At 38.7% G+C, this 16047-nt stretch overlaps 1 protein-coding gene and 1 pseudogene across 11 annotated transcripts in view; one reads left to right on the top strand and one right to left on the bottom strand.

Moving 5' to 3' along the window:
* Positions 1-315: 315 nt before the first annotated feature.
* The window catches only part of KDM6A (lysine demethylase 6A), a 206236-nt gene continuing 190504 nt past the window's right edge, over positions 316-16047 (top strand). For 5 of the 10 annotated variants that reach the window (XM_079123480.1, XM_079123475.1, XM_079123479.1 and 2 more), the window contains exons 1-2: positions 318-850; positions 1063-1126. In XM_079123480.1, the coding sequence (XP_078979606.1) occupies positions 690-850; positions 1063-1126 (225 nt within the window). In that variant the 5' untranslated portion in view covers positions 318-689. Of the gene's footprint in view, positions 851-1062; positions 1127-7834; positions 9890-16047 lie in introns of those variants that run through there. The other 5 variants (XM_079123473.1, XM_079123472.1, XM_079123471.1 and 2 more) reach the window with 4 other exon arrangements.
* LOC306650998 (SERTA domain-containing protein 3-like) overlaps positions 4866-16047 on the bottom strand; it is a 56132-nt pseudogene continuing 44950 nt past the window's right edge. The window contains exon 2 of the transcript XR_013766786.1: positions 4866-4885. The product of XR_013766786.1 is annotated as an SERTA domain-containing protein 3-like (transcript). The remainder of the gene's footprint in view (positions 4886-16047) is intronic.

Genomic DNA, 16047 nt, shown 5'->3' with positions numbered 1-16047 from the left:
CCCGAGGTGACACGGCCCGGACCCTCCATTCTCTGCCCGTGTATTTAACTAGCACAACCTAACCGGTTGCTGCCTCTCGGTGACAACCCTTCCCCCGACAGACGCGCCCGGCAGCCAACCACGGGCTAGAATTGGCTTGCGTCCCGCTCCCCGGTCGGTGGCGGCCTCGGTGGGCGGGGCTCTAGCAGCTAGCAAGTTGAGTGGAGCCACGGCTGACGTGAGTCAACAAAGGTCACGTGAAGAAAGCGGGCTGCGCCGATTGGCTGCGCCGACCGGGTGGAGGGGGGGGGGTCACGGCGGCGGCGTGGGGTTCGCTGTGTGACACAATTACAACAACTTTGTGCTGGTGCCGGGGAAGTTTGTGTCTCCAACGAATTCCCCCCGTGCTCCCGAGCCTCGCGCGCTCCGGCCGTTCCCGCCGTCCCCGCCCGTGGCTGCCCCCTGTCCGCCCCCGCGATGTGACCCTACAGCCGAACCGTCGCCGCTGCCGACCCAGTGGCTCCGCAGCCCCTGCCGCCGCCGCCTTCGCCGCTACCGCGTTGGGATTTTTCGTCGCCGCTGCCCGCGGCGGAGGAGGAGGCGGCGATAAAGTTGGTGTGCCGGTCCCGTGTGGAGATTGGGGGCGTCGTTGCTGGCCCCGGCCCGGGGGGGGGGTGTCGGCGTTGGAGTTGTGAATTCGCTGCGTTTCCATGAAATCCTGCGGAGTGTCGCTCGCTACCGCCGCCGCTGCCGCCGCCGCTTTCGGTGATGAGGAAAAGAAAATGGCGGCGGGAAAAGCGAGCGGCGAGAGCGAGGAGGCGTCCCCCAGCCTGACAGCCGAGGAGAGGGAGGCGCTCGGCGGACTGGACAGGTACCGGCCGCCGTCACTCTCCGGGTCGGCTCCGGACAGGCAGGCGCCGCTCTCTGGGGAGGCCCGAGCGCGGCTCGCCTCTGGCGGCGGTGGGGCGGGCACCTCGGCTTGGCGCTCTCCGCGCGGCCGCCGCCGGGGCCTCGGGCTCGGGCAGAGATGGGTCAGTGGTGTTCCAGGAGCTTTTACGAACCGCGTGTATCCTTTCCTTACAGCCGCCTCTTCGGGTTCGTGAGGTTTCATGAAGATGGCGCCAGGACGAAGGCCCTACTGGGCAAGGTAAGGCACCCGCGGGCCGGAGCGCGGACATGGTCTCCCCGGCCGGCGCCGCGTTCCCCCCGGGCCCCGCGGCCCGGTCAGCGCTCATTGTGGCCACGAACGATGGCCAAGGGGCTTCCGGAAAACTATTTCCTGCCTCTGTGCTCCCCCCACCCCCGGGTACCTCGCTTGCTCCCTTGCGAAATCGCTCTCTCCTCTTGAAGCTGGAGGAACAGAGACGGCAGCGCTTTGGGGCCGAGCTCAACTGGGTCGACGAAATTGCCTGCTATTTTACAGCTTTTGGGGGGTAGGCCGGTAATCTCGTGGTGCCTCTTGAGGGTCAGGGGATCATAAATGTGTGCAGATTTCCTGAAATCTCCCACTTACTTGCCTCCCATGGTTTTTATTCTTTTTCTTCAGGCAGGCTGTTCGTGATGTCTACTGTTAACCAAACATTTTGGTCTTTCTTCTCTCTCTGCTCCCGGAAGGGGGAAGTTGCACGTAGTTTAGGTCGGTGAAGAGTTTGCATTGGCTGTTGACATGTATCTCGATTGGTATGTTTTACCTGAAGTTAGGTGACTTGTTTACTTTTTTGGGTCTTTCTGCAAAAGAAATACCGCAGTTACTTGTGAGTATGTGTGCGTGTGTGTGTGTGTGTGTGTTTTTCCTGGAGCCTCGTTTCCTGTGTGTCTGACTGGAGGCCGGGAGGATTCGGGGTGTAGTCTCTGTTTATTTGTGTGGAAAGTTGTTGGCACTGTCATTTAGTTAAGTAATGGCTGCTCCTATCGGCCCAAGATGGCGGGACAGGGTGGGAGGAGAAAGTGAGGGGGGGGTTTGGGGGAGGGAGGAGAGGTAAACATGGAAATAAATAGTAGCGGTGAATAGGCCTTTCCTTTGGAGTGTGTAGTTTCATGGCATTTAATAAAAATCATTCCAGATTATTTGCACATGGAATTCTTGCACCTTTTTCTAGCTTAAAAACAGCATGCATTAGCCTGGTAAATGCTTATCAACCTGTAGCACACTTACTTACCCATCCGTAAGCTATTGAACAAAGACTGGAGCCCCATTCTGTCCGCATCACTTTGTATCTCCTGAACAAAATCTGATTGAAATGGTATTAGAAGACTTTCTTCTTAATTGGGACGGTGAAACTTGGAGTGTGTGGAATAGGTGTTGGATCCATTAGACATTTTCTTTTCTGGCTGAAATCTGTTAGCTTTGCGTTTGACACTTAGCTTTATTGTTGCAGTTGAGAAGGAAGTTTGAAATGACTAAAGCTTAGCATTTTTTTCTTAAAATTTTTTTTATTTTTAATTATTGTCTGTAGTTTGTTTAGCAGTCATTAATTCCTTTTAATCTGTAATTACACTTCTGTTTTTATTTAAATGTAACTAAATATAGGGAGTTTTGATTGCAAATAATGACCAGAAAACTAAATGGAAATAATTCTTTAAAATAAACCTAGTCCCTTTGACTCGTTATAGAAAACTTGCATTAAACTTTGACTGTAGGTATTGACTTTGTTAAAATTATCTTTGGGAAAATGAACAGTGACCAGCTCAGGAATGATTTAAGAATCAATAATTGTTCATCCATGTTGAAGATCCCCCCCCCATGTGAATATATGAAGTATTTTATTTAAAAGTGCTAGACCACTGTCAGAATTATAATTCTGAGAAATTAAATGATTTAAATTTAAGGCGCATTTTATTTTGGAGTGAATATTGTCAGTTTAACACTGGGTTGGTAAAGTTGCCTGCAAAGATAATTGATTTGGACAAGTTTGGCCAAATTATTGCTTTTGGTTACGGTGGTGAAGAAATAAATGGAATCTGATGTTTTATGTGCATAAGGGTGTAAAATGCTAGTTGATGATTTCATGTCTTAGAATGCTCATATTTAGATACATTGACAGTGGATGGCGTTTAACAGTGGATTTCATATTGTGATATTGAACCCTGCAGTTAGTATGAACTGAGTTTAAATTTTGAAAAACAGCATTTTCATACATTTTTCTGTGAAGTCGTGCATTACTTTTGACATTTAAATGCAGTAACATCTTGAAAATGAGAAACTTAGGAAGCTTCATTATGTTTTGGGGAAGAATTACAGCTTTATCAAATATGGGGTAATTTGGTAAACTGGTTTGTTGAGCTAAAATAAAAATCTTCATTGCTTCAGACTCATATACTTGTGAGGTCATATCTGCTTAAATCAAGACTCATTAGCCTTAACATTAAAATAAAACATTCTGTAGTATGTGCTCAAACCCTTGGTTGCATCCTTGAGAGCCTGAACATACCAGTGGAATGTGTAATGTAAAGCTTGACATTATATAACCTCACACCTTCTGTTAGAATTGGATTCTGAATAGAATGAATGAGCTGGAGTCCTGCTGTAGGAAGTATTGAATTATTTAGTTTAATCCCTCTTTTTAACAGTTCTGGGAAGGTGGCTTTTTTTTTTTTTTTAATATTTTAAAATTTTTTTGGTGAAATGTTGAGCTATGTTGGTTTCAGTGTTCTTTTCGTTATTAAATCTTAAACATGAGAGTTGACTTTCCTGAGGTTCATTCAGGCTACTTAATTGAGGACATAATAGAATTGAATAATTCCTGGAATTCTCTTTTTAGCTATGTTTTTTTTTGTTGTGCTACTCCCCCCCCCCCCCGTTCCCCTCCCCCCAGTTTAGTCTGTACTTTAACTTATTTCCTTTTATAACAAATTTAGTTATCACGGCTTGTTTTCAAAAATTCTTATTCTGTACATACTATTGGATCTTCTTTCAAGTTTTTAAATTCACATTTGTAAATTTTAAAAATAACTCCTCACTTAAAAGTTTTGGAAGGCTAATAACATTAGTGTCTCTTACTTGCCACCAAACTTAGGTATTCTTTTTTCAGGTGCGAGGCTGCTTTATCCAAGCAACTGATTTCTCTTGGTTTCTGAATGGTTTTGTAAGATTCCATTATATTAGAGTCATTGAAATAATTTTTGTTTGTAGGATTGCCATTTAATATATAGTGTTTGGGGTTTTGGATTAAAAAACTAAGTGCTGGGCATGGTGTCACATGCCTATAATACCAGTCACTCAGGAGACAGGTCTTCAAGGCTAACTTGAGCAACTTGGTGAGACCCTGTTTCAGAGTGAAATAAAAGAAGGGCTGGGACTGCAGCTCACTGGTAGATTGCCTCTGAGTTCAATCCTCTGTACTGTAAAACAAAACCCCAAAACAAATTAGTAATACGTGTATTATTTTTTTGTGGTGATATCTTAAAAATAAGATTGTAAAACTCTAAAGCTTAGAGTTCTTGTAATACAGCATGATCTTGAACAGTTTGCCTGTTAATGCTGACCCATAATCTTAAGGTAATTTAATAATTTAAGATTATTATTATTATTTTTTAATTACAGTGGAGTTACTCAAAAGTAATTAAGTGAAAAATTTTAACAAAAATTATGGTGACTTTTTTAGTACTTTTTTTTTTTTTTTTTTTTGGTACAAGGGATTAAACCTGGGATGCTCAACCACTGAGCCATATTCCCAGCCCTTTTTATTTGTATTTTAAGACAGGGTCTCTCGCTAAATTGCTGAGGCTGGTCTTGAACTTGCAATCCTCCTGTCTTAACCTCCAGAGTTGCTGGGATTACAGGTGTGTGTTGCTGGGCCCAACTTTTTAATACATTTTTTTTTTTTTTTTTGTGGTGCTGGGGTTCGAACCCAGGTCTTGTGCTTGCAAGGCAAGCACTCTACCGACTGAGCTATCTCCCCAGCCCCTTTAGTCCATTTTTGAAAACATTTTGGGTTAATTTTTTTTAGTAGGATAGGAATTTAAGTTAAAGTATAACATATGTATATATACATATATATATTCTATGTAGCATAAACATAGTAAGAGTGTAAATGTAGTAATACTAGAGAGTATTAATATAGAGTATTAATATAATGCTACAGGGCTGGGGAAGGCATCTTCTCAGTGTCAGGTCCAGAGTGTGTCTTATCTGTGTCAGGGAACTATTACTAAAATATGTGCATATATTCTTTTAAACTTACTTTCTTTAGTACTCTTTCATTAGTTTTTTTTATAATTCTATTAAAAGGTTATATAGAAGTTATAGATTTTTTTACTGTTTAAAAATGTATGTTTTTTTTTAAAAAGGAGATATCATTATTAAAATAGTTGGCACTTTTAATTTTTTGGTTGATGGAAATAATTGAAGATCCATTGAAGAATTTATTTTCCTAAATGTGATTTGCTTGTATGTAGGGGAAAATTATTAGGTCAGTTCTAGAGGTGGTGTTTTTATACTGTAATATTCGGATAGTGGTGATGTTATAAAACAAACATTATTGTGTTTATTGTTTGCTGGCACTTAAAGGGATATATATATTTCTGATGTTCTGGTCGCCACAGAAATAACCACAGAAATAATGTGCCTTGTGTTTGAAAATTATGTCTTTGATTTGATGGATTTAAAAAAAAATATTTTCTAGTTTGGAAAGTTGTCTTCTAAACAATTATAACTTTATTTGGATTCTACATGTTTCTTAAAATTTTGATAATCTCTGGTAATAAAGATGTAAGAGATTGCAGAACATGTTTGCATATCTGCACATGAATTAGAGCTTCAGCAGTATATAAACAGACACTTTTTAAGTTGTTTTCTTTTCACTGAATGGCCTTTCTGTAGAATCAGTTACAGATTGAAATTAGGGACCATCTGACTGCCACCTCTAGATATTTGAAGTTGTTAGAAACTGCCTCAGCAATGAATTTTTGTGATTTATGTGGTAGAGTGGAGTGATGGGCCATACACTTTAAACCAAAGTGAAGGTTCATTGCTTGGCTAGCTGCAGAGTAAATCTTTTTCTTAGTTTATGTAACATTTAGTTTTGCTTATATAGTGCCAATATTTTGCATATTTTGAAAAGATTTTGTCGAGTTTATTATTTTTTATTTTTTACTTATTTATTTTTTAGTTGTAGGTGGACACAATCCCTTTATTTTGTTAATTTTTATGTGGTGCTAAGAATTGAACCCAGTGCCTCACACATGCCAGGCAAGCGCTGTACCACTGAGCCACAACTCCAGCCCTTGTCAAGTTTATTTTGACTTTGAAACTCATGATGCTTTTGGCTCTTTGATGTTAATGACTGATAACACTGTGCATTATTGTTATTTTAAAATTTTTGCTGTGCTGGGAGTCCAATCCAGGGTCTTGCGTGTGTTAGAGAGGTGCTCTACCATAGAGCTTCATCTGCCAGCCCAACACTGTGCATTATTAATATTTTTGAAATGTGGCATGCAGAGAACTAGTTTTCCTTAAGAAAACACCACCAAATTGTCCAAGAATTGAAATGGTGGTTAGGCTGTTTAGGGCCTGCATGTGTTTATTTGTAGCCCAGTTAATTAATGGGATTATTTAGTGGGTGGATGACAGTTTCATGTATTCATACTGAAACTTTGCATATAATTGTATCGATTTTTCATATTGGTTTGTAAGTTATGACCGTACATCAGAGCAAGAAATATTTGAATAGATGCTAAGTGCAAGTTGTCTATATAAAGAATACAAGGATAACTTTGATATCATTCTCCTGTCTTGAACTTGCAGTTCCCTAAGAGGACTGAGATAAGTATGACTAACACATAAATATCAGCTGCAGAAGAGTACTCTGCAAGTTTATTATAAAGGTCAATTTAAGAAGTTATAAGTTTAGAATGACTCTTAATAGGAAGGGAATCATTTCTTGATTGTGTTTCTTAGAGATGGTATTTTACGATTTGTATAGTAGTAAGACATCTTTTAATGTTATTTAGGAAAACATTTAAAAATCAGATTTTACCTTTTAGCAGATGTTTAAAGGATTATCTGTGTGTTCTGTACTTCCTGATCTCATTTTGTAGTAACGTATACGTTTGCTAGGAGTTCATGTCACTTCCCCTGATGAAGGAGTTAAATTCAGTGATGTTCCCCCCAAAATCCCATGGCCTACAGTGATGTCCTTCACATGCTCAGTTACCTTTTCCCAATCCCACTGAGATACCCTACCTCTACCCACACTATACACTATTTGCAGTCCCTCCAAAACTACTTAACTCATGTCTCCAACTCTGTGCCCTCTTTTCCCACTTACTATATGCCTGGTAAACTTCTACGTATGTCTTATAACTAAGACCAAATGCCAAATCTTTGTGTACTTTCCCTCATTCTCTTTTCGTCAAAATTAACAGTTCCAAAATGATGGGAATTGTTGAAAATAATTCATTGAACTATCTTCAATACCTGTACACAATTTAAACTATCCACAATAAAAGTTTGAAATGTTCCAATTGCTCCACCGTTTGAGAGCCCATAGCACTTTTAATTATCCTTATTATTGGACTTACTATATCATATGACCACTCAGTCCCTTGATCTCTTCCCATAGACTGCAGGGTTTTCCTGGTTGTCTGCAAACCTGACACAGCCCCTCACAACAGTTCACAAATGTTGTACAAATCAGTCAAGCAAAATAGAGTTTTTCTGGTCCTCATTCTGTTATCCAAAATTCAGATGACAAGATCAGGCATGTTTAGGGTAGTATGGCCATAGACTATTACCTGAAATTCAAATACTGCATCTTAAAAACATTTTGGGCTGGGGAGATAGCTCAGTTGGTAGAGTGCTTGCCTCACAAGCACAAGGCCCTGGGTTCAATCCCTAGTACTGCAAAAAAACAAAAACAAAACAAAAACAAACAAAAAAACTAAAAAACTGATTGTCCTTAAACATATAAACTGTCCAAACAGACTCAAGCAATTAAGATTCATAAATTTATTAGGGAGAATTATCTCTTTGGTGATGTAGTGTATAATATCCTATTACAAACCCTACCACAACATCAAAATACAAACTCATATCACACATCCAGCTGAATATCTGTTTCCTGTTCATTTCCTAAGCAACTAATGGTCAGGTTTCACATAGCAAAAAACAAGGTCCATGGACATTTGACATTAAGAAATCATTTCTATGTTTAATTTGGGCACTGCAGTTATGTTTCAGAGACAAATATCTGTGGATTAAATGATATCACTGATATCTGAGATATATCTCAAAATAATAGGGGTAAGGGCCAAGATAAAGATGAAAGAAGACTGGCCACGAATTGAAAATTATTGAAGCTGCGTGACAAGTTATAGGTGTTGGTTGATTTTTCTCTACTTCCGAAAATACTAGAAATTTCCCCTAATAAAAACTGTGTTCTAGGGCTAAGGATGTAGCTCAGCTGGGTAGAGTGCTTGCCTCACATGCACAAGGCCCTGGGTTCAATCTCCAATACCACAAAAAAACAAAACAAAACAATACAAAAAAACTGTGTTCGTTCCCAAAGAGAAGGATCTAACAAACATAATGTAATAAAGCTATAGACTGAAAACAACCAATGTCCAAAACAGTTTCTTCCACTGTTCTAAATTAATGAATTAGATGACCTTATATAATACATCAACTATAACAAAGCCCAACCTTCTTCCTGAAGATAAACTTAGCAGCAGCATCTTTTATTTATTCGAACACAGACAAAATACTACCACAGACAAAACAACAAAAAGAACACAAGAATACATTCATAATAAAATGACACCAAGTTTTAGCAATATACAGTAGTAAACAAAAGCTAGAAAAGGGAGAAAAAAAGGATAAGAGAGGAAAAAATAAGACAGTGTAGAAGAATAAAGTAGCAAACAGCCTATAATTAGCTCAGAAACCTAAAGCAAAAAACAAGGAATTATTCCCCCTCTTTCAGGTTATAAATCTTAATTAGGTCCCAAATATCAGCCTGGGCCACATCAGGCCCAAAAGTAAAATCAGCAATGAAAAAGATGCTAAAGATCAAGATGAAGAATGAATACAATGACTATCACAGAAAACCATCTAACACAAAGAAATAGGCCCCAACATTGCTACTTCATTTGCTGTTACCCCCGCACTGAAGGACCACAAAATTCAGAAGTATTCCAATTTATTATGTAATAAAATGTAATAAAACTGTTAAGTGGTACTATTACTGGCCACTGTGAGAAAAAATTTGTTAGGAAAGAAAACTAGTTGTGAAGTATTTACTTATGGTTAGAGAGTGGTGTGAATTTTAGGTAGAATTCTGTTTCTGCTACTTACTAGATATGTGATCCTTAGGCAAGTGTTTTTCAGAGACTCAGTTTTCTCATCTGTAAAGTGAAAGTGATAATAGATGTCCTGTAGGCTATTTATGTAAAAGTTCCTGGCATTGGGTTTGTCATGGAAGGTGCTCATGGAAGGTACAAGATACGTGTTATCACCTTGGAAAAGACAGGTAAGTTTAAAGTAAGCTTCTGATTTAGGAATGAGAGGGGGACATGGGGGCAGATACCTCAAGAGAGATCTTGAGATAGGCCTTTTCTTGATTTTCTTGAGAGTCTTACAAGTTTAGCTTTCTTTAGGTGTCACATCTCAGTCTCTTTGCAAGGAGTCTCCGTTCTAAGCCTTTTTTACTCAGTTTGCTCCCGACTTGCATGCATATTTGACTGCCTACTTGGACCTCTAACTGAATGTAGGCAAACTGAATTTATCAGTCTTTAGTGTCTTTATCTTAGTAATGCTCCCTCACCACTTTCCCTGCTAGAAATCTTGGAATCATTCTTGAAGCCTCTTTTTCTTTCTTTTTGAGACATGTCTCACTGTGTTACCCAGGCTGGTCTGGAGCCCTTGAGCCCAAGTGATCTTTCCTCCTCAGCCTCCATAGTGCTTGGATTACAGGTATGTTGCCATTGTGCCTGCCTCTTCTTAGTTTATTAAGTTTGAATAGTAACCAGATCTTGTTATTTCTGTGTTTTAAGTCTCAAATCTGTTTGTTCCTCTTTCCCCACTGCCACCATCCTAATTGCAACCATGATCTGTCTTTGACTTTTAAAATATCGTCATACAATTTTTTGAATAAACTTGCACATAGTACAAAATCGAAAAATTACAGAAAGGATGTTAGAGTGAAAAGAAAATCTCCCTCCTACATAATTTCCCAGTTATTTAGTTCCTATTCTCAGAAGTGGTCACTGATAAATATTTATTGGGTAACTTTTTATAGTATTTCAACACATATACAACAAGCATATGCTGTTGTATTTTTTCCCCCCACACAATTGAGCTCATATTATATACAGGTTGTTAAAATACTTTGTTAATTTTATTGCTTGCCATATGAAAGTATTAGTAGTTTTTATATTGAGTTTTCTTGGGTTTTAGAGTTTTCTAGTTATTCAAGTAATGAAATGTTGGTGAGGGGATTGATTTTGGGTGATTTTTAAATTACTTGGATTTTGAGGTTCTATTACTCCTATTATATGTGGTTATTGAATGTAGAATTTCTTCAACATGCAAAGGTCCTAATTGAAAATGTGTTCATGTGTTTTCCTAAGATAGCAGTTGCTTCATTTTATATGCTGTGAACTCCCAATTGGAATAATTGGTGAATTTTGCCTTCATATTTTGGTTTTATTGGTGTGACTGATTACCAGGCTTTATGAATACTAATTTAATTTATTCCCTGAGGGTGTATAGAAGTAGCCATAGTTTGTGCTACTTAATATCTTGTATTTGTGAGAGTCATTCATCTTCATGATTTATTCTTATTTTTTTAGAAAAGGGAAAATAGGTAAATTTGTATTCTTGATTAGTTCAAAGAGGTGTAGCCCTTAGTTTGTTATTAACTTATTTCGTATCAGAATATCTATATTTTCATAATAACTTGGTGTTAGGACTTGAGCAGTGATACTTCTTAGAAGCCACTAACCCTTTGAAGGTCATTGTAGCTGCATACATTTTCTGTGTGATATCAGGGAGTATAGGGTACCTCCCTGAGACCATGGAGTTCAACTTTTTTTTTTTTTTTTTTTTTTTTTTTTTTTGGTACCAAGGATTAAACCCAGGGGCTCTTAACCACTGAACAACATCCCCAGCCCCCCCACCCCTTTTTTTTTCTTTGTATTTTATTTAGAGACCGGTTCTCATTGAATTACTTAGGGCCTTGCTAAGTTGCTGAGGCTAGCTTTGAGCTTGCTATCCTCCTGCCTGAGCTTCCAGAGCCTCCAGGATTATAGGAGTGTGCCATGGTGCCTGGCTTCCAGTGTTTTTAGTTAATTTAGTTTACCGATTTTTGGGTAGAGGTATTAATGATGGGAGTATTAATGTAGGGAGTATTATGGGAAGAAAGAAAAGCTTAAGACTGCTAAGTGGATTGGTTAATCTGAGATGGCATGGATGTTGCCACATAGTTCATAGTGGTCTATTCTTGTAGTTTCTCCTCTGTTAAACATAAGGGTGGCAGAGAAGATTGATCCCTAGAGAACCTTTTGCTTTAACTGGAAAAATATACCTGTAATCACACACTTAACATAGTTAATAGACTTTGGTATTGTGTACTCATTTTGAGTGCTCAAAATGCTGATTTGGTTTGGAGGCTATGTGATAAACTGAGAATAGTGGGTTTGAAAACTGAGGACCTGAATTTTAGGCTCTGTTCCTGATTTTTGTCAAATCATTTAATTCTTATGGTTCCTGATTTTACCATCTGTTAAAATGAAGGTCTAGGAATTAGGAATTTGCAAAGTGATTATATAGCAAGCACTAAGATTATAGCTGACTGTTAATTTGAATTTTTAGGGTTGACTCAGTTCCTTAAGGTTTTGAACTATGAGGGCACAATTAAACTTACTTTAGATTATAATTTTCTTTGATTTAGTCTCAAGTCTTTAAGACTGGAAACTTAAGGAATGCACATAATGGAAATGAGAATTGTATGTTTTTGTTAATCTAGTGCTTAACTACTCAGTTCATCTTAGTTTGGTTTGATAGTTCACCTTATTTATTAACGGTTAACTGTTTGACTAACTCACAAACTGCTTCTTACAGGGATTGCAATTTCTTAGGTCAGGTCTCATGTTTCTAATTCTGACTATAATCAATGGATATTTCTGCATGCCAGGAACTCACATGGTAACAGGGCTAAATGAATTCTTGGGTGTGAATTGATGAGAAATATCACATTGAATAAATATGTGATATTAGGAATTGGGCATTTGGGTGTTAGAGGAGTAAGACTCCTTAAGAGTAGTAAGAATCACTTGACATTTGGGGCACTTTCTGATCTAGTGAAAGTAAGCTTTTATTGTTGGATTTTAGAGTGTGTGTATATATGATTACTTGAATTAAAATCTATCATTTAAAAAGGTAGGTTTGGAATTTTAAGTTAGATTTAAGTATGAATCATCCACTCTCCAATAGGGATTGAACCTAAGTGTGCTCTACCACTGAGCTACATTCTCAGCTCTTCTTATTTTTTATTTTGAGACCGAGTCTTGCAGAATTGCTCAGGCTGTCCTTGAACTTGTGATCCTCCTGCCTCAGCCTCCCCAGTGGCTGCAATTACAGGCATGCACCATCCGCCCCCCAAACCCAGTTTAACTTTTAAGTTATGTTCCTTAACTCTTTTTTTCTTTTATTGTAAACAAATGGGATACATGTTGTTTCTCTGTTGTTCCTTAACTCTTACAGTTCTTAAAGGAAAACTTAAAAAAAAAACTTTTCAAAGATGACAAGTGGATAGAATGAAGTGTGTCTTCTGTTGGAGTTTATTCAAGTTTTATGCATTGACACTACTTGGCTAGGCTATAGTGTTCATATACTTGGCTACAACTATAGTATTCAGATGTCCAAAGAATAGCTGTCAATAGACATCTGTAAGGGTTATTCAGTTCGTATTCACCATATTCACACTTGTATGGGAAAAGGTAACTGGTTCCTGAATGTCTGAAGAGAAATAACAGTCTTTACCAATCTAATGCATGTTTTTTTGTCTGTCTGTCTCATTGGACATGGTTATCCTTATTTACAGAAGTGGACATTTCATGACAGATTGGATATATGAATACATTTCTGTAAGTGGGAGTAGTTTTGTATTTTTTTTTTAATTTGAGGTAATTGTAAATTTACATGCAGTTGTAAGAAATAATAGATCTAGTGTGCCTTTTACAAAGTTTCCCTCAGTGGTAGCGTCTTGCAAATACTGGTACATTATCACATCCAGGATATTGTCATTGATACGGACAAAATACAGAGCAGGCCATCACCAGAAGTGTTTGTCTTGTTGCCCCATTTCAGCCAACCATCTACCCCCCCCCCCCCCCTTTTTTTTTGGTTTATTTAGGTTTCTGTGGTGCTGGAGATCAGACCCGTCGCCCCACATGTGCTAGGTAAACTCTCTACCACTGAGCCACAACCCCATCCCCACTATGCCCTTGTTAACCCATGGCAACCACTAATCTATTTCTGTAATTCTGTCATTTCAAGAATGTATAAATGGGATCATTTAGTTCTTTTAGAACTGCTTTTTTTTTTTTTTTTTTTAATATATACTAAGCACATTTCCCTGGGGTCATCTAAGTTGTTATGCTTATCAATAATTTTGTTCCTTTTATTGCTGAGTAGTATTCCATGGTGTTTTTTTTTTTTTTTTTTTTTTCCCATGGTGTTGATGTTCCACAATTTTAATTTTTTACCCACTAAGGGCATCTGAGTTATTTCCAGTTATGAATTTGTGTACAGTTTTTTGTGTAAATATGTGTTTTCTGGTATTGATACCGGAGTTTGAGATGAAACTCAATTCTCTGCTTTGTTTGGCAAGTGTGTAAAACACAAAGGTTTTAGTGTTAACTGCTAATCACAGCAGGTGATGCCTACCAATATCAGCTCCTGCAAAGCCCCATTCTTCACTACCATTGAGTGGTATGTTGCATTTCTCAGTATTCCAGCCTTGAATGGGGGTTATGTCCTCCAGTGTTGCAGTAGCCTCCAGCAGCTCACTGCCAACTTCTTTTCAGGTTCTTGCAGATCCAAAGAATGAAACTCATGGGACAATAGAAGGTAGGAGTGAAAGGAGTGGGATTTATTCAAGTGCAAAGAACAGAAATAGAATGTAGAGTGGCAAGAGGGGACCCCCATAGGGGTTGCCCCCTGAGTGTGTTAGTCTAAGGGTTTATATAGCTCTTGGGTCAATGCTATTGGTCCAAATTTATGCTATTCAGGATTTGGAAAAGTACTAGAGCTATTGGTTCAAATTTATGCTAATTGGTTTGGAAAAGTACTAATGCTGTTGATTGACCCTCAAGCCTGAAGTTCTGTTCAGGTCCTCCCCACTTATATTTACTTGGTGCTGGTAGGGAAGTGGGAAGTTAAGGTGGATTGTGGTATATTGTGGATGCTCAGGGGTTCAGGGCTGTAGCACTGTGTGGAGCAGGTGTCCACTTTGGGCTGAACAGCTTTGGCACTGACAAATTGGCATGCCCCCAGTTGCTTTGGCCCTGACCTGTTGTGCCTCAGGTTTACACTGCTGTGGCGGAACCATGGCCTGTGCTTGTGCTTGGGTGCTCTTCCACAGCTTTAGGACGATAAGTTGGCTTCAGTTTAAGTACAGTTGCTGGTAGTCAACATATTTCATTTTATAACTGCCAAACTATTTTCTAGAGTTTCTTTACTATTTCTTATTCCCACTAGCAATATATATTTATTCACGTTTCACTGCATACTCACCAGTATTTAGTATTACTATATTTTTGTATTTTTAAAAAATTATTTGACATTCTTTTTTTTTTTGTATTTTTATTGTAAACAAATGGGATACATGTGGTTTCTGTTTGTACATGGAGTAACAGCATATCATTTGCATATTCATACATTTACATAGAGTAATGATGTTTGATTCATTCTGTTATTTTTTCCCCTCCCCCCCACCCCTCCCACCTCTCTTTTCCCTCTATACAGTCCCTCTTTCCTCCATTCTTGCCCCCCTACCACCCCCCATTATGTGTCATCATGCGCTTATCAGTGAGACCATTCGTCTTTTGGATTTTTGAGATTGGCTTATCTCACTTAGCATGATATTCTCCAATTTCATCCATTTGTCTGCAAATGCCATAATTTTATTATACTTTATGTCTGAGTAATATTCCATTGTATATATATACACCACAGTTTCTTTATCCATTCATCAATTGAAGGGCATCTAGGTTGGTTCCATAGTCCGGCTATTGTGAATTGAGCAGCTATGAACACTGATGTGGCTGTATCTCTGTAGTATGCTGATTTTAAATCCTTTGGGCATAGGCCGAAGAGTGGGATAGCTGGGTCAAATGGTAGGTCCATTCCAAGTTTTCTAAGTAATCTCCACACTGCTTTCCAGAGTGGCTGCACTAATTTGCAACCCCACCAGCAATGTGTGAGCGTACCTTTTTCCCCACATCCTTGCCAACACCTATTGTTGCTTGTATTCTTGATAATCGCCGTTCTAATTGGGGTGAGATGGAATCTTAGTGTAGTTTTGATTTACATTTCTCTTATTACTAAAGATAGTGAACATTTTCTCATATGTTTGTTGATTGCTTGTAGATCTTTTTTGGTGAAGTGTCCGTTCATTTCCTTAGCCCATTTGTTGATTGGATTATTTGTATTCTTGGTGTAGAGTTTTTTGAGTTCTTTATATATTCTGGGAATTAGTGCTCTATCTGAAGTATGATTGGCAAAGATATTCTCCCACTCTGTAGGCTCTCTCTTCGCATTGCTGATAGTTTCCTTTGCTGAGAGAAAGGTATTTAGTTTGAATCTATCCCAGTTATTGATTCTTGTTTTTATTTCTTGTGCTATAGGAGTCTGTTAAGGAAGTCTGATCCTAAGCCAACAAGTTGAAGGTTTGGACCTACTTTTTCTTCTATAAGATGCAGGGTCTCTAGTCTGATTTCAAGGTCCTTGATCCATTGTGAGTTGATTTTTGTGCAGGGTGAGAGATAGGGGTTTAGTTTCATTCTGTTGCATATGGATTTCCAGTTTTCCCAGCACCATTTGTGGAAGAGGCTATCTTTTCTCCATTG

This window comes from Sciurus vulgaris (assembly GCF_902686455.1).
Source record: "Sciurus vulgaris genome assembly, chromosome: X".
Taxonomy (NCBI): Eukaryota; Metazoa; Chordata; class Mammalia; order Rodentia; family Sciuridae; genus Sciurus; species Sciurus vulgaris.
The sequence above is the reverse complement of the archived record's forward strand: the minus strand, read 5'-3'. Positions and strand labels throughout refer to the sequence as shown.